General features: G+C 43.8%; 1 protein-coding gene across 1 annotated transcript in view; it reads right to left on the bottom strand.

The window, feature by feature from the left end:
• Positions 1–6,553: 6,553 nt before the first annotated feature.
• The window catches only part of LOC109891172 (guanine nucleotide-binding protein G(i) subunit alpha-2-like), an 89,152-nt gene continuing 76,322 nt past the window's right edge, over positions 6,554–19,383 (bottom strand). Inside the window, exons 5-9 of the mRNA XM_020483510.2 lie at positions 12,829–12,957; positions 10,364–10,493; positions 10,022–10,175; positions 8,446–8,660; positions 6,554–8,266 (exon numbers count right to left, since the gene is read on the bottom strand). Of these exons, the coding sequence (XP_020339099.1) occupies positions 8,470–8,660; positions 10,022–10,175; positions 10,364–10,493; positions 12,829–12,957 (604 nt within the window). The 3' untranslated portion in view covers positions 6,554–8,266; positions 8,446–8,469. The remainder of the gene's footprint in view (positions 8,267–8,445; positions 8,661–10,021; positions 10,176–10,363; positions 10,494–12,828; positions 12,958–19,383) is intronic.

Raw genomic sequence — 19,383 nt, forward strand, 5'->3', positions numbered from 1 at the left:
GGATGAGAACACGTCACAGTGTGAACCTCTTTTCCAGCTGCCTGGTAATACACCCTCACCTCAATCACTACACATACATTATACACCGTGTTTACATGGCTATCACATGTTTATTACAATGTTATTACAAGGGTATAAGGTTCATGTATTGTTAAGAGGGACATTGTAATTTATTGATGGTCTGATGAGTGTTTGTGTACAGTTGAGGTTCATGTCCCAGAGAACCTGTTCCTGTGACTCTCTACACTGTCCTGGCCTCCGGCCCAGTCCGCAATGACACACTCTCTGTAATATACACACAACTGTATTACTGTACCAATACATAGTCCTATTTGAATGAATGCATTCAGTTGTGTAACTGACTAGGTATCCCCTTTCCCTTCCCTTTAGTACAGGTTTAGACAGTGAGTGTTAATACCTTTTCCGGTTTGTGTGTTTGTGCTGCAGTTTTCTATCAGTCCTAACCAACTCCAAAGAACCGTTCCACATCACTGGAGATGGCAACATCATCTCTATCAAACCCTTTAACTACCGCAGAGGGCCAAGGGTGAGGCAGTGACATGGTTGATCTTTACGTATAATGGCAGGTTTTAAAAGTTTGTTTTATCAAAATGATTTCCTTCTCATGTGATGTTGTTGAACAGAAGTTGATGCTGTCTATGATTGTGAGAGACAGACAAGGGGCTAACTACACCGGAACAGTCAGGATCAAGATCAAGACCTTGCCTTCTGAATGCTTATCTATTATTTTTTTAACCTTTATTTAACTAGGCAAGTCAGTTAAGAACAAATTCTTATTTACAATGACGGCCTACCCAGGTCAAACCCAGATGACGCTGGGACAATTGTGCGCCTCCCTATGGTACTCACAATCATGGCCGGTTGTGATACAGCCTGGGATCAAACCAGGATGCCTGTAGTGACGCCTCAAGCACTGAGATGCAGTGCCTTAGACCTCTGCTCCACTCGGGAGCCCTATCACTCCCATTTATATGTACATTTACATCATTTAGCAGAAGCTCTTAGCCAGAGCGACTTACAGGAGCAATTAGGGTTAAGTGCCTTTCACCTTGTCGGCTCAGGAATTTGAACCAGCAACCTTTTGATGACTGGCCCAACGCTCTAACCGCTAGGCTACCGTCCGCCCAGTCTGAAGAGGTTTCATTTCTAGGGTTTATGATACAATTTTGAGTTCGTCAGATGTAGAAGTTGTAGAAAGTGTGTTTAACCAAAATCTCTTCTGTCTAGTTGTAACGGTTGTCTTGGGTGGAAGAAGGAGAGGACCAAAGCGCAGCGTCGTTAGTGTTCATCTTATTTAATAATAATCAAAACTGAACAACAAAAATAATAAAGTAACAACCGAAACAGTTCTGTCTGGTGCAGACACACAAAGACTGAAAATAACCACCCACAAAACACAATGGAAAACAGGCTACCTAAATATGGTTCTCAATCAGGGACAACGATAGACAGTTGCCTCTGATTGAGAACCATATCAGGCCAAACACAGAAATAGAAAATATAGAAAAACTAACAGACAACCCACCCAACTCACGCCCTGACCATACTAAACAAAGACAAAACAAAGGAACTAAGGTCAGAACGTGACACTAGTTTCCCAGAATCTTTGAAAACCAAGGACCCGAGGATATTATAGCCACTGTCAGCACTAACCTCACCAACCCTGATGTACTCCATAGTTTTGTGAAAGATCTAACTTTCAAGATTAGAATTGTCAGATTTTTATCTCTCCGATATTATGTCATGAAAATCTATGTTTTATAATATCCTCGATGCTTTGAAAAACAGAAAGAGCTGAATCCTAAATTACGTTCTCCATGTTTTACTGACATTTTCACTTAAATCTGTCTCTCTTCCTGTCTCTTGTCCTATCAGAGGATGGTACCATATTTAAGCTATGGTATGATACTGTATGGATACATGTCTGAAAGGATGTATTCTGTTATACTGTACTAGATACATGTACAAGGGTGCATTAGCTCTTTGCCCATTCATCACCTCCACTTGTGGTTGGTACGGTCCACACCCTGGTCATCGTCCTCAGCCTGAACCCCCACTACATACACCTGTTGCTGCTCAAAGTCCAGCTCTCCACCCAGATACAGCTCCCCTGGAGGGAGAGAATAGGTCACTCTACAGGTTGGTACATGCAACATATGGATGGATGTTAACTGTTGGACTGTTTCTATGGAACCTAAGAATCTTAGGTGATGGTCCATGTGTGCTCAGCTGTAGCCTCACCTCCCTCAGGGTCCATAGTGAACATGGCCTCTCCTGAAGTGATGGAGTAGCGGATTATGTCAAAGGGCCAGTCTGTCTCTGGACCCCACCATCCCCACTGCCATACCAGGCCTGGTGTCCTCTGAGACACTGAAACACAGTCAGAAACCCTGGGTCAAACTTATTGAGTGGGGTCACAGTCACCAGCACCTGGGCTGGATACAGATGAAAGGACTGGGTTACATCACTGCCATCATATGACCTTGATGTAACCTTCCACATAGATGATGGAGTACTGTGTACAAGACACACCCAGGGAACATGCGAGAGGAGGGGTGCCTGTGTCTGTAGCCAAGATGGTGGCCTCATACTGGAAGTTATTGGCGTAGTCTAGTGTTGTTCACCTGGCAGGAAGATTCACTTGAATTATCAAGACACAACATATTTTAAAAGCACAACAATACACACTAATCGTCATATAACATCAAATGTTATGCATTGTGTCATTATCAGCTTTACCTGGAGCTGTCCACTGATTCCACTGATTCAAAGCAGTTCTAAAGTAATTCAGCTAAGACCATAGGTCCCAATTATCCCCAACCTTTGTCCAATAACACAGATCATCATTGATAATTAGGTTGTGGTCTGACAGGGATAATGATGGTGGGTATGATGTAGACCATACAGACTCTGGGTGGTCATTCATCTGTAGTGAAGGAGATCAGACTGTATGAAGTAGACCATACAGACTCTGGGTGGTCATTCATCTGTAGTGAAGGAGGTCAGACTGTATGATGTTTGTCTTGTCCTAATGACCACCATTACTCTAACATTATAGACCAGTGTCCTCTCTACGCTGCCTCCCCCTGAGTCAGGCTTTTAGGCCCTGCAATCCACACATGACTTCATCCAAGTTTCTTCAGACCATGTAACCTAATCAGGAAAAACTATGGACACAAGTTGTAGTGGTTAAAGTCATGGTCACATAATGTGGAAAACTCCTGGACATAGACATGACCTAATGTAATCTATCATCAATATACATGAGAAACATAAGGGTTATTTGGCTAAGTCTAGTGCCCAGTGATCCAGTGAAGTCGTGTTACTTAAACAAATACTTAGGGGGAGTAGAAAGGTGGGAACTCATTGGTGTCCAGTATATTGACCGGCTGGCTGTAGCAGAGTGTTCCAGGTTCTGACCAATAGAACACTGTGGGCCAGGGCGAGCTCCGCCTTCAGATCTAAGTTATCAGCTGTTCTGATGATAATGTAGTTTTGGATGTAAACTGTGAAATCTACTGTGTATTCATTTTCTCCTCTCCTGACAGAATGTAAATGATAATGCTACACATTGTGTGACCCAGTGTCTACACTGCTCCCCATGCACTCACTCAGCTGCACTGATGCAGACAACAACTTTCTAAACCACCATCTCTAACGGTACACAGTGTGCGTGTGTAACTACAGAAGCGTCATGTCCATATGTGTCACAGGGGCACATCCCCCCTTCAGATTTGTCTTGAAAAAATTAATTATATATATTTTTTGTTTGTTTTTTCTCTCTCTGTAATGCTTCTAGTCACTTAACAATTTTATGAAGCCCAGATAAGTTCCCAGTCTCCCAGCCTCATAACTAGATACCAAGAAGCCATTTCAGGGTATCAGTCAAGTTAGAGTAGCTAGATTGTCTAATTATCTTAGCTGGCATACCTGCTGGCAAGTCTGGTAGACTTTAGAAAAGCAAGCAATAGCTAAATGCATTGAATAAGGCTCACATTCCTTTCAAACTTTTACCCAGATTATAGTTGAGTTGCAAAGAAGAATTATTAGTTTCTTTAAAAACAAAAAACAGTCTGGTGGATAGACAGCTCAAGAGGTGTGCTTAAATATGCACAAAAAAAAATTAAGCACAATGGTCATTTCTCTAGATTGCAGGAAATCTGTTTCATGTGTTTGAAAAATGGAAAATGTCTCCCCATCCAGACCACCCTCCAGCCACTCACATACTTTGTGCCCACTCATATTTTTGGATTGCATGACGCCCCTGTGTACGGAGTTTACTGTTTACACCAACATTCCCCAGCACACTCTCAGGCTAAATCAGATGTTTTGTTAATCTAAAGTATATTATTTGTTTGCATATCTGAGCATGTATGATCGCATTCATCACAGATGCTGCAGTGGACCGTATTCTGATGACTGGGATGAGTCTGTTCTCCAGGAATGTGTTCTCCTATGTGATGGATGGGTTCTATGACCACACCATGTTTGAGATCACACTCTCTGTGTCAGATGGCAGCATCACACGGAGGCTGTGGCCTACATCTATGTAGTCCCCTGGACCAACAGTGTTCCTACTGCTACAGTAAGATCAGCCCTGTGGAGACATGGTACACACCACTGTAACACAGAGCTGTATGTGAAGGAAAACCTTTTACAATAGGAAACCCATAAGAGACTATCATCTCTATGCTGTCCCTCCTCAATGTAGAGTTCACAAGATCTGCTCTCCCATGGAAGCATCAAGGTTTTCGGCAGGGGTTTGGGTATTGTAACAGTCCATAATAAGTATATTATGTTAATACCTATGGTTAGGGACCAAAAGTTGTGCCTGAATGTCCATCAAAGGAGACAGACATAAGTGCCATTAGAGAACCAAGTTCTGAATTATAAGACATACTTGTTAAAAAGAAACGTTTACCACTAACTCACACCTTACTGTGTATTATGTTATCTGAGCATGGAAGATATGAACAAACTGAGCACAGAAGGGAGTCAAAATGGAGCCATAGAGAATGACCAGGTACATTTGGGTCGATGGTTTCCAATTGCATCCAACCAAAGATTATCTATTATATTGACAAGATAGCCAAGTGACCGCTCTAACAATGGAAATGTCCTTAATGATTGAAGGCAAGTGAGATCAGGTGAGACCATTCTAGCCAATAAGAGGGCAGATACGCGTGTAAACAACAGGCACAACTAAGTATTTTTTCTCAAAGTTGCCAGAATGCCATGTGCATCCACTTACAGTGGGGCAAAAAAATATTTGGTCAGCCACCAATTGTGCAAGTTCTCCCAATTAAAAAGATGAGAGAGGCCTGTAATTTTCATCATAGGTACACGTCAACTATGAGAGACAAAATGAGAGAAAGAAATCCAGAAAATCACATTGTAGGATTTTTTATGAATTTATTTGCAAATTATAGTGGAAAATAAGTATTTGGTCACCTACAAACAAGCAAGATTTCTGGCTCTCACAGACCTGTAACTTCTTCTTTAAGAGGCTCCTCTGTCCTCCACTCGTTACCGGTATTAATGGCACCTGTTTGAACTTGTTATCAGTATAAAAGACACCTGTCCACAACCTCAAACAGTCACACTCCAAACTCCACTATGGCCAAGACCAAAGAGCTGTCAAAGGACACCAGAAACAAAATTGTAGGCCTGCAACAGGCTGGGAAGACTGAATCTGCAATAGGTAAGCTGCTTGGTTTGAATAAATCAACTGTGGGAGCAATTATTAGGAAATGGAAGACATACAAGACCACTGATAATCTCCCTCGATCTGGGGCTCCACGCAAGAGCTCACCCCGTGGGGTCAAAATGATCAAAAGAACGGTGAGCAAAAATCCAAGAACCACACAGGGGGACCTAGTGAATGACCTGCAGAGTGCTGGGACCCAAAGTAACAAAGCCTACCATCATTAACACACTATGCCGCCAGGGCCTCAAATCCTGCAGTGCCAGACGTCCCCCTGCTTAAGCCAGTACATGTCCAGGCCCATCTGAAGTTTGCTAGAGAGCATTTGGATGATCCGTAAGAAGCATTTCAAGGTCGTGGAGTGGCCTAGCCAGTCTCCAGATCTCAACCCCATAGAAAATCTTTGGAGGGAGTTGAAAGTCTGTGTTGCTCAGCAACAGCCCCAAAACATCACTGATCTAGAGGAGATCTGCATGGAGGAATGGGCCAAAATACCAGCAACAGTGTGTGAAAACCTTGTGAAGACTTACAGAAAACGTTTGACCTCTGTCATTGCCAACAAAGGGTATATAAGAGATAAACTTTTGTTATTGACCAAATACTTATTTTCCACCATAATTTGCAAATAAATAAATAAAAAATCCTCCTAGGCCTCACTAGATGGCACCCTCGGTCTGTCTAAAGTCAGCATACAAGACAAGCTGTTGGTTCATTGCTTTGGAAAACTCTATAATGGGTTACAGTACAGTCTCAGCATAAGGCACAGGCTTGATAGAGATGTAACCGGTCAATTCTGTTCTCTCAGAGATTTGATGGGAAGGCACAACATCCAGGAAAAAGCGGTGCTTTAATATTCATAGTAAACAAATAATCTTCTAAAATTAATGAAAATATAATAATTCATCCAATGTTTTCAGGCCTAAATGTGAAGTAAATCTAAAACATGTTTTTGGTTAGTTTCAGGCTGCTGTTAACTGTTCAACTCTACCACAGGATAACAGCGTTGGCTGTAGGGGACGTCCACCATCAACGACCTGCAGTCATCTATCTGCTGTTTACACCATCTGGTCCTGCCTGAAGAGGATTCATATGCTTGCAGTCAGGCATTTTAGCGTAATTTTGATTTCAATTACAGGTCAATGTGAAGTTCAAGATTTGCTAGAACGAGGTGCGGAACAATGAGCTCCACCCTCTCTCTTTATAAGTTACGGGCCAAATCCCCCCCCCTCCCGAAATATGCTAACACCTGCAAAATCATGATTTGTCCAAATAACCAGTGACGGAAAACCCAAACACCGGAACTATTGCTGCTCATTATCCTATGCATCAGGTTCAGTCCCGACAGATTCTCCGTTATGTTTGTGTAGACCTCTCCACAAGAGATTACTGTGTGTACTCACATAGCTCTGCTCAGCAATAACAATAAAAGTGGTTTTAGTCTCTCTTCCTTTCGGCTGCTTTCTTCTCCATTGTGGGATAAGGATTTATTTTGGTTGTATTACACCAATAGTTCTAACAAGCCTTTAATGATCTGGTTTGGTGGAATAAAACTATATTTGTAGTATTATATGAACAACTTGTCCATTAGTATGTGAAAATGAATTAAACAATGTGTAGGAAAACACAAGCATGTGTGTCAGGTGCTATTTTTATTTAAATTAAATAATCATAAGGACTTTTAAAGCATTTAAAAATTGACCACAAACCCTAAGCTATCTCTCAATTAGATTTTGTATTTCCGTATGAACTATTTATCCTTAAGATGGTTTGACGAAAATGGAAGAAAAATGTGTGCATACAGTCGGTCAAACAGTACTGAAAAAGGTATATCTAAGAATCAGTTGTAAACTGAAGTGTAGGCACAAACATACTGCAAAATATATGTAAATGGTACTATAAAAAAATAACAATGTTAAGTACATATTTTAAATATCAGTTAGAATCTTTGCTATTCTTTCCCCTGGTTGTGAAGATTTTTTTTCGTTTTTACTTTTCTATATTTTTTTATTTCGATTTTCTAAAAGGAATGTTAAAATATTCTGTGCAGATTACAGAGCTAATATATCTTGTGTCATGCATGAACAATATGCGGTTCGGCTATGAATGAGGAACATATGTAAACATTATTTTAAAAAGCACTCCTTTTTCGATTCATATTCTCTATTCATGCCTGTGCTTCTTTAAAAAAATATGCCTTATGTGATTAAAAGTTTAATGGAATTTGCACATTAGATTTTGTAAAGTAACATGAAAGCATTTAATAAAAACTTTTCAATTTTCTCCTCGAATAATTGAAAATAAACAAAGAAAAACAAAACAAAAAAGACAAATGTTTGATTCAAGGTCTTAGCTGAAAGAGTTAACAATTATGAGCAACTGGATCAGCAATCGTTGAAATTCTGCAAGGCTCTCCGAGTTCTCAGTCTCTTAGGTGTCTTTAAAAAAAGCAGATAAAAGCAGAAATCGTGGTTGGCCAGTGCAGTCTGTCTTCCCCATCCTTCCTTCTGGTCATCAGAGCTGTTCAAGTAATCTGAGGGAAGACTGAGAAAGGGAGAGGTTAATGTATGCAAGATTCACCTTTAAGTTGCATTCAAAGAACATTAAGTGGTGGTTTCTGTACATTTACGAACACATATATATCCGTGTGTGCATGCGTGTGTGTAGTCCATGAGCATGTGTTTGTAAAATGTGTGTGCTCTATTCTATGTGTAGCAGCTCACCTTGACTCTTCCTCAGGCTTCGCTCTAGAAGAGACCACAGTCCTTCAGGTTGTTCTTGATGATGACGTCGGTGACGGCGTCGAAGACAAACTGAACGTTCTTGGTGTCGGTGGCTTGGGTGAAGTGGCTGTAGATCTCCTTGGTGTCCTTCTTCTTGTTCAGGTCCTCAAACTTGGTCTGGATGTAGGCCTGTGCCTCTTCAAATTTGTTGGGACCTGGGTATAGGAGAGGAGGTTAAGACAGGAGCGTTGTGCCCATAGAATTAGATAGGTTGTTCTACTGAGTCTGCACAAGTCATGCAAGGAGAAATCTAGTGTCAGGTGGAGAAGTGTACCTGCTCTACCGATGGGATTCATGGGGTTTGTCAAGCTACACTATATATACAAAAGTATGGACACTACTTCAAATGAGTGGATTCGGGCTATTTCAGTCTCACCAGTTGGTGTATAAAATCGAGTACACAGCCATGCAATCTCCATTGACAAACATTGGTAGTAGAATGGCCTTACTGAAGAGCTCAGTGACTTTCAACGTGGCACCGTCAAAGGATGCCACCTTTCCAACAAGTCAGTTCATACAATTTCTGCCCTGCTAGAGCTGCCCCGGCTAGAGCTCCCTCAAGTGCTGTTATTGTGAAGTGAAAACGTCTAGGAGCAACAAAGGCTCAGCCGCGAAGTGGTAGGCCACACAAACTCCCAAAATGGGACTGGTGGGTGCTGAAGCACATAGCGCATAAAAAATAATCTGTCCTCGGTTGCAACACTCACTACCAAGTTCCAACCAGCTCTAGAAGCAACTTGATGAAATGGGTTTCCATGGCCGAGCAGCCGAACACGGACAAATCGGGTTTGGCGGAAGTCAGGAGAACGCTACCCAAATGCATAATGTCCACTGTAAAGTTTGGTGGAGGAGGAATAATGGTCTGGGGCTGTTTTTCATGGTTCGGTCTAGGCCCCTTAGTTCCAGTGGAGGAAAAGCTTAACACTAAAACATAAAATGACATACTAGACGATTCTGTGCTTCTAACCTTCTGGCAACAGTTTGGGGAAGGCCCTTTCCTGTTTCATCATGCCAATGCCGCCGTGCACAAAGTGAGGTCCATACAGAACTGGTTTGTCGAGACCGGTGTGGAAGAACTTGACTGGCCTCCACAGAAGCCTGATCAATACTCCACCAAACACCTTTGGGATGAATTGGAATGCCGACTGCGAGCCTGGGCTAATCACCCAACATCAGTGCCCGACCTGACTAATGCTCTTGTGCCTGAATGGAAGTCCCCGCAGCAATGTTCCAACATCTAGTGGAAAGCCTTCCCAGATGAGTATTATTGAGACTATTATTGAGGCAAAGGGGGGACCAACTCCATATTAATGTCCATTATTTTTGGAATGAGATGTTTGATGAGCAGGTGTCCACATACGTTTGGTATTGTAGTGTATACATCTTGCCACTAGATTTCTTCTACTGGTAAAAACGATACCTCCTAGTCTAACATGAGAATGTCAACATACAAACACTGCCAACAACAAGAGAATATGGAACATTCAGGGGATGCAGAGTTGTGTTACGGTCTTACCAGAGTACTCTGGGAAGCAGATGGTCAGGGGACTGTGGGTGATCTTCTTCTCAAACAAGTCCTTCTTGTTGAGGAACAGGATGATGGAGGTCTCTGTGAACCACTTGTTGTTGCAGATGGAGTCAAATAACTTCATGCTCTCGTGCATCCGGTTCTATGGAGAGATGAAAAGAGAGAGAGAGCAAGGGAGGGAATGAAAACAAAACATTATTTAATTCCAGTTGATCCAGACAAATCAAAATGAATGTGAAGCAATTTCCTTTAGAAATAAAATATCATTTAAAGTGATAAGAGAGATCTAGTTAGTGGCACTTAAAGGACAACAGTGTTCTGCCTCCTCACCATCTCCTCATCCTCAGCCAGCACCAGATCATAGGCACTCATGGCCACACAGAAGATGATGGCTGTGACTCCCTCAAAGCAGTGGATCCACTTCTTCCTCTCAGAACGCTGGCCACCCACGTCAAACATCCTGCAGGAACACAAGGAGACAGTTAGGGTCACCGTTTTACTGCTGTTTACTAGTGGTGCTGTATGCCCACCCCCAACCCCCAGATCAACCTATAGTCTAGCCCTGTCACTCCTTTGATGTGTGTGTGCAGATTTGGAATAAGTGGATAGGTGTAAACAATATGGCGCTGGCTCCCCCTCATTTTTTTACGGGAGCCTCCCCAATGTTGCTTAAACCTATTTGGTCTATTTGGATCTGGAAACACAGGAGGGGATGTTTTCTGCAGGGCCATTCATGACCTCCGTATTGGGATATATAATTACACCAAAAACATGTAAGCACCATGATGATTTGACATTCCTGGAGGATCTCCCACTCTCCATTAACTCAGGCTGGGCCTGGAGGAGAGGGGAGGCCTGAGGGTATCTCTGTAGTCCGATCAGCTAGCCTTCCTCTGGCGACCTTCTCTCTCCATGTGCACTGCATTCAGTCTGCCTCTGTCTCTACCGCTCTCTCTCTCTCCCCATCTGTCTCTCTCTTTCTCTCGGTCTCTCTTTTTGTCTCTCTCTGTCTCCATTGGGCAAGACCCTTCGCTGCACAGACCCTGGCATTTTGTTGGTATATTGGTACAGTGACATTGCCGTGGTTATGAGGCAGGCAGGCTGCAGACGGATGGGTCTGAGGCGCTGAGAGAGCCGATCTAGCAATGTTTGTTTGTTGACACGATTGAGCCCTGCATTACTTTTCATGAGGACATCGACCAACCCACCGACCGGGCACGTGGGCGAGATGAGAGGATGCCCACTTCCCAGTTCCAGTCTGGGTTGTGGAACCCATTTGAGATATTTACTAATCACCACCACCAAGGCATTTCAAAACATGGAGAATAATAATAAATACTGAGACAGTGGCATGGAAGTCTGATGTTTGTCAAATAGCAGACAGACTGTCGGTTTAGTTGTTCTACCGTCAGCCCTGTTAGAAATTCAGCTGATATTTGTGTGAAGTTCCTATGTAATGGAGTGCTACTATGCTATGTGTTGGCAGACTGAGTAAGTACAGCTCATTACCACAGGGCTGTAATGTTCAGGGCTGTAATGAGTAGTACTCACCTCAACAGGGCTCTCATCAGCTTTAATATCACTCACTGTAACCTGATTCCATCAGACCAGATAAACACTAGCTAACACTGCTGCAGGGCAGGCAGCGGAACGTTCTGTTATTTGTGTTTGTGTAAAAACACACCCAAACACTGACAGACAGACAGACAGACACGCAGCCTTGTGCTTTGAAAATAGTGTATCCTGACTCCATTTGGAAGCCTCTATTCCATTTGATGTGTAAAGGTGGTGGGGGTATTGAGATTTAAACAGGAATTTCCTCAGTATTTTATAATTAAGACATGGATAGATGACTGAGAAATAGTTATGTTATCAAGGATAAGGAGTAATGGAGGCATGGATCCAATTCCCACATTCAAATGAACATGGATTTCTGAAGCCACCGCCAGTGAACACGTCAACCAGTCCATCACTCTCACACAACCTTCCCACCATACACACCGATGCACACAAACTAACAGCACACACAGAAATACAGAGACACACAGAGACACACAACCTTCCCACCATACACACTGATGCACACACAAACTAACAGCACACACAGAAATACAGAGACAGAGATACACAGAGACAGAGACGGAGACACACCGATGCACACACAAACTAACAGCACACACAGAAATACAGAGACACAGAGACAGAGACGGAGACACACCGATGCACACACAAACTAACAGCACACACAGAAATACAGAGACACACAGAGACGGAGACACACCGATGCACACACAAACTAACAGCACACACAGAGACACACAGAGACACACAACCTTCCCACCATACACACTGATGCACACACAAACTAACAGCACACACAGAAATACAGAGACACACAGAGACAGAGACGGAGACACACCGATGCACACACAAACTAACAGCACACACAGAGACACACAGAGACACACAACCTTCCCACCATACACACCGATGCACACACAAACTAACAGAACACACAGAAATATAGAGACAGAGACACACAGAGACACACAGAGACACACAGAGACACACAGAGACAGAGAGAGAGAGAACCAGACAGGGTTAGTCAGCTGGAAATTGTCTTTTCAAAGTAACAACCAGACAAAATGGTGATTTGGAGGAATGAATATCGCTAGCTTCACTCCGAAAGACAGAGAGGAAAGAAGAAACAGAGGTTATTTTGCGTTTGGGCAATGGTACGAGCAGGGGGTTCAAAATGAATCACGCACACACTAGTACGTCAGCGGTCCACTCACTTAAAGTGCAGGTCTTTGAAGGTGAAGTGTGTCTCCACGATGCCGGTGGTCTTGACTCTGGTCCGCAACACATCCTGCTGTGTGGGGATGTAGTCTGCTTTGGCTATCCTCTCTAGATCATTCAGGTAGCTGACAGGGACAACACACACGTCAGAATACAGATACGCACGACTGTCAGATTAAAAACCAGGTGGACCCTCACAAAGCCTAGGGTGACAGGGTTTCAGGGCTCCAACTCTGCACCACTGGTGTGGCCACGTTGTTAATGGTATTGGTGCGATCTGTTAATTTAACAATCATCAATATAAACTCACCACTAAGTGGATAGAGACTCATCAGTTTCTATTTGCTTGACTATCTGAAGTGCCCAATCTATGGTGGATATGATACACATCAGCACTCAATCTGCCAGGAGATGCCGACAGCCTTACTCAACACATTTACACACACAAATGACAATGGCATTTGATCCCTGGAAAACCATCTGATTGCGCCTGTTGAGAGAGAAAACAATTGTGCTAGTCATAGCGCTGCAGACAGCCAGGGCAGCGGGCCCTGTCAGATACTGTCAGATTCCTCTCATGTGGCGTCAGCCGGTCAGCCAGAAGGTAATTCAATGTTTTTTAAGGCCTTAAATTCATGGCAATAAATCTTTGTTTGGAAACAGCTGTCTGTTCATTTATTTCGCAGCAGCGGCCCGTTATGTTATTTTAATATAGAGGACACTTCCTGGCTGTCTGACGCCACTTCCTGGCCCTCTGACGCCTCTATCTGAATGGCTGGGTGGAGACGGGGGATGGGAGGCTGGGACTAGTGGGTGATATGGGCTTCACAATTTGGATCAATTTGGATCAAATCAATGGCTCAACATTTTAATCACACAGTTATTCTTCTGCCTTACAAAGATGTTCTGGATGGTGTGCCTCGTCACTGTATGGTACCATCAGTCACCTATCATTGGACTACAGACTGACACGATTTCCCACCCTCACATTCTCATGTTCCCTCTCTGTGTTTATACCTGCAGAGGTTGAGTGTGTTCACTATAATCCTGCCTAAAACAAGTCTGTGCGTATATTAAAAGTGTTCTCCACACACACTCCTTCCTTCATCCCAAACCAACGTCTCTGATTGAAGGATTCTAATCCCACGCCCCAGAGAGAAAGGCCTCCTTTGTTATGAGGGATTCACATATTGAAACATTGCTTAATATGAGCTTTCGATTTCTAGTATCCAGAGCTTAATTGAAACCTGTGGGCTTACAGTTACAATTTACAAACCCTCCTTCTTCCCCTGTACCTCCTCCCTCTAGCAATGGTTAAACATTATTGTGGTTATTAGCTCTATGCTTTGATTCATTTGCTCATGGATTTGGCCTTTGGAGAGGAGGTGAGTTACAGTAGTGGAGCTGTAGGAGTGATTCTAGCCTGCTGAGAGGGGATCGGGCCTCTCCCTGTGCTCTGAGATAGATGACAGTCTGGAGGCTGATATTGTTGAAGCACACAGGAAGTCTCTCTAACTGCTCTGGAGAGGCCTGATGAAATAAATGTAAATCCTCATCACCGCCTTCACAACCTCTTGGGGGTCATCACAACAGTACGCTTACCAGAAAGCCAGAGCTTTAATAAGAGCAGGGAGAGTGAGCGAGCGAGGGATTAAAAAGTTATGATTAGATTGGTAATACAAAAAGGGGGAGCGAGAACAATATCGCTCCCTCTGCTCGTTTAATATTTAGTGGATGCCAGGCAATCATTTTGTGACACACTATCCTGTTGTGCATTTTAGAGCCCATTTCCCTGGCACCAAGCAATCTCACCAAGAGACCTTGTGTCTAATGGACTCGCCTAAGAACAAGTACAACACTCTCCCTCTGTTGCAGGTGGGGATACATGCACAAGTGGTTTTCCAGTCATATAGATGGTGAGTGTATCAGGAATCGTGGAATCAGGGGATGTGTTGTGTTTTCTCAAAATTTCCATATAGAGTGATTGAGGGGCCCTATGGGGCCCGGTGATAAGGGACTCTAACCTACACCACGCTACAGCAGCACTGGGGCGAGAGAGCCTTGCAGTATTAGTGTGTTTTTTTTCATCATTAGACCAACAACTTAGCACTACATTACATTGACTCAGTTAAAGGCCTCAATGTTAATGAGCGGCTCTGTGGAGAGGCTCCAGAAAGAGCTGACAGCCCGGCATGCAGAACGGCTGGGTTGGGGTCAGACATTAGAAGCATGACTAGACCTAAATGGAAGTGACATGAGACCTGTTGTTGTTCTACATAGAGGAATACTTACAATGGGAGTCACTATAAAGGACTAACCTGTGACAATAGCATAGCCTTACACTGTAGCATCTGTTGACTGGTCGCTGTGAGAACCAGAGCACAGATCCTTGAATCTGGGCGCAAAGATGCATAGCACTGCTGGTTTCAGGGACAGAGTCAGAGCTGGGACACCAGGTGAGTGATCTCTCTGGCCAATCAATGACGTCAATCAAGAGCCAGGTAGAGTAGAAAAGAAAAGCAGCAGTACTGCAGACCTCGAGCCAGGATTTTAATAGCCCTGGACTAAAGGCTGCAAACCAGGCGTGACATGGTCGGTGCCAACCACAAACTGCCACCAATCCCTGGATACCCCAGTGACTCCCTCATCCAGGCTACATTTTCCTGATGGCTGCCTCATGGCCAGCCGAGAGGGAGAAGGAGGAGGGAAAGAGGGAGTGACTGCATATGTTAGCAGTCACTGTGAAACCACACTGTCCTCCACCCTGACTTCAGAGCTCCCGCTGCTATTCAGTGGCATTTCCATGCTATTTCCACACACCGTGGGACAGGACAGCTCTACTAGCGTGGGAGCTGAGCAGGCTGTCCCAATGCAGTCAGACTTTGGACACAGAGAACTACACAGAGGTTTCAGAACAGAACTAAAACTACATTCAGACCCATCTCCAGAAATATTGTTGGTGAGCTAAATCAAAGGAAAGACATTTTAGAACATCAAATTGAACTATTAAATGAACACTAGCAGCAGTTAGACAATAGCATTTCCTTGTCTGTTATCACCTCTAATTTGTCTTGGCCATAAAAAAATCTTACAGGGAAAAAACAACATAGAAAACATATTCAGGCTGGGGACTATACAGGTGAATTAAAAACCGCTCTCTAAACAAGCGAAAGTCATCTGTTTGTAAACAACATGTTGGTTGTTTCTTAACTCCCATAATCAAAGTGGATTGATCCAATCTATTATGTCAGGAACTGGTCCTCTCTTCAGAAATTGATTCGGGGGAAATTAGGTTTGTGAAAATTCCTGGAAGTTCAGAGTCAGACTAACCCCCATTAATAAACCAATTGGTTCCTAAACAAAGTGATAACACATAGCGCATGCAGCCCTGATCTCTTAATCCCCTTAAGATAGAGATGGGAGACCGAGGGAGTCACTGTGGTGTGAAGCCATTAGAATCAGAGCCTGCTGATCTAGTGTGATGCTGCTGCTTCCCCAAAACTCCCCCTGATTGCTTTGCCCCAGATTCAGAAGGTAAATCCAGTAACATCACAGCCCAGCCTACTTTAACAGAACCCATTAAGTTTTGTGATCTAGGAGGGGGACATGGAGAGTGGCTGAGCTAATGGTACTATGGCATTGAGGAGCACACCACATCAGTCACTGCCTTTATCAATAAGTGTATCGAGGACGTCGTCCCCACAGAGACTGTATGTACATACCCCAACCAGAAGCCAAGGATTACAGGCAACATTCTCACTGAGCTAAAGGGTAGAGCTGCCACTTTCAAGGTGCAGGACTCTAACCCAGAAGCATATAAGAAATCCTGCTATGCCCTCTGACGAACCATCAAAAAGGCAAAGCACCAATACAGCACTAAGATTGAATTGTACTACACCGGCTCCGATGCTTGTCGGATGTAGCAAGGCCTGCAACTATTACAGACTACAAAGGGAAGCACAGCCGCGAGCTGCCCAGTGACATGATCCTACCAGACGAGCTAAATCACTTCTATGCTTGCGTCCAGGCAAGTGACACTGAAACATGCATGAGAGCATCAGCTGTTCCGGACGACTGTGTGATCAAGCTCTCAGTAGCCAACATGAGTAAGACCTTTAAACAAGTCAACATTCACAAGGCCGCTGGGCCAGACGGATTACCAGGACATGTGCTCCGGGCATGTGCTGACCAACTGGCAGGTGTCTTCACTGACATGTTCAACATGTCCCTAATTGAGTCTGCTATACCAACATGCTTCAAGCAGACCACCATAGTCCCTGTGCCCAAGAGCACTAAGGTAAATGACTACAGACCCGTAGCACTCACGTCCATAGCCATAAAGTCCTTTGAAAGGCTGGTAATGGCCCACATTACAACCCTTATCCCAGAAACCCAAAACTCACTAATTTGCATACCGCTCAAACAGATCCTCAGATGATGAAATCTCTATTGCACTGCACACTGCCCTTTTCTACCTGGACAAAAGGAACACCTATGTGAGAATGCTATTCATTGACTACAGCTCAGAGTTCAACACCATAGTGCCCTCAAAGCTCATCACTAAACTAAGGATCCTGGGACAAAACAATTCCCTCTGCAACTGGATCCTGGACTTCCGGACGAGCTGCCCCCAGGTGGTGTGGGTAGGTTGCAACACATCTACCACGCTGATCCTCAACACTGGAGACCCTCAGGGGTGCGTGCTCAGTCCCCTCCTGTACTCCCTGTTCACCCACGCCTGAATGGCCAGGCACGACTGCAATACCATCATTAAGTTTGCAGACGACAGTGGTAGGCCTGATCACCAACAACGATGAGACAACCTATAGGGAGGACGTCAGAGACCTGGCAGTGTGGTGCCAGAATAACAACATATCCCTCAACGTGATCAAGACAAAGGAGATGATTGTGGACTACAGGAAAAGGAGGACCGAGCACACCCCCATTCTCATTGACGGGGCTGTAGTGGAGCAGGTTGAGAGCTTCAGGTTTCTTGGTGTCCACATCACCAACAAACTAGCATGGTCTAAACACATCAAGACAGTCGTGAAGAGGACACGACAAAACCTATTCCCCCTCAGGAGACTGGAAAGATTTGTCATGGGTCCTCAGATCCTCAAAAGTTTCTAGAGCTGCAACATCAAGAGCATCCTGGTTGCATCACTGCCTGGTAAGGCAAATGCTCGGCCTCCGACCACAAGGTACTACAGAGGGTAGTGCGTACAGCCCGGTACATCATTGGTGCTAAGCTGCCTGCCATCCAGTTCCTCTACACCAGGTGATGTCAGAAGAAGGCCCTAAAAATGGCCAAAGACAAAAGGCCAAAAGGCTTCTCAACAGCTTTTACCTCTGAGCCATAAGACTCCTGAACAGGTAATCAAATGGCTACCTGGACTATTTGCATTACGCTGCTGCTACTCTGTTCATCATCTATGCATAGTCACCTTAACTATACATTCATGTACATACAGTTGAAGTCGGAAGTTTACATACACTTAGGTTGGAGTCATTAAAACTCGTTGTTCAACCATTCCACAAATTTCTTGTTAACAAACTATAGTTTTGGCAAGTCGGTTAGGACATCTACTTTGTGCATGACAAGTAATTTTTCCAACAATTGTTTACAGACAGATTATTTCAGATTATTTCACTTATAATTCACTGTATCACAATTCCAGTGGGTCAGAAATGTACATACACTAAGTTGACTGTGCCTTTAAACAGCTTGGATAATTCCATAAAATTATGTCATCGATTTAGAAGCTTCTGATAGGCTAATTGACATCATTTGAGTCAATTGGAAGTGTACCTATGGATGTATTTTAAGGCCTACCTTCAAACTCATTGCCTCTTTGATTGACATGATGGGAAAATCAAAAGAACTCAGTCCAAAAAAATTGCAGACCTCCACAAGCCTGGTTCATCATTGGGAGCAAATTCCAAATGCCTGAAGGTACCACGTTCATCTGTACAAACAATAGTACGCAAGTATAAACACTATGGGACCACGCAGCCGTCATATCGCTCAGGAAAGAGATGCGTTCTGTCTCCGAGAGAAGAACGTACTTTGGTGCGAAAAGTGCAAATCAATCCTAGAAAAGCAGCAAAGGACCTTGTGAAGATTCTGGAGGAAACAGGTACAAAAGTATCTATATCCACAGTAAAACGAGTCCTATATCAACATAAGCTGAAAGGCCGCTCAGCAAGGAAGAAAACACTGCTCCAAAACCGCCATAAAAAAGCCAGACTACAGTTTGCAACTGCACATGGGGACAAAGATCGCACTTTTTGGAGAAATGTCCTCTGGTCTGATGAAACAAAAATAGAACTGTTTGGCCATAATGACCATTGTTATGTTTGGAAGAAAAAGGGGGAGGCTTGCAAGCCGAAGAACACCATCCCAGCCATGAAGCACGGGGGTGGCAGCATCATGTTGTGGGGGTGCTTTGCTGCAGGAGGAAGTGGTGCACTTCACAAAATAGATGGCATTATGAGGAAGTAAAATTATGTGGATATATTGAAGGAACATCTCAAGACATCAGTCAGGAAGT

Source organism: Oncorhynchus kisutch, linkage group LG5 (assembly GCF_002021735.2).
Source record: "Oncorhynchus kisutch isolate 150728-3 linkage group LG5, Okis_V2, whole genome shotgun sequence".
Classification (NCBI taxonomy): Eukaryota; Metazoa; Chordata; class Actinopteri; order Salmoniformes; family Salmonidae; genus Oncorhynchus; species Oncorhynchus kisutch.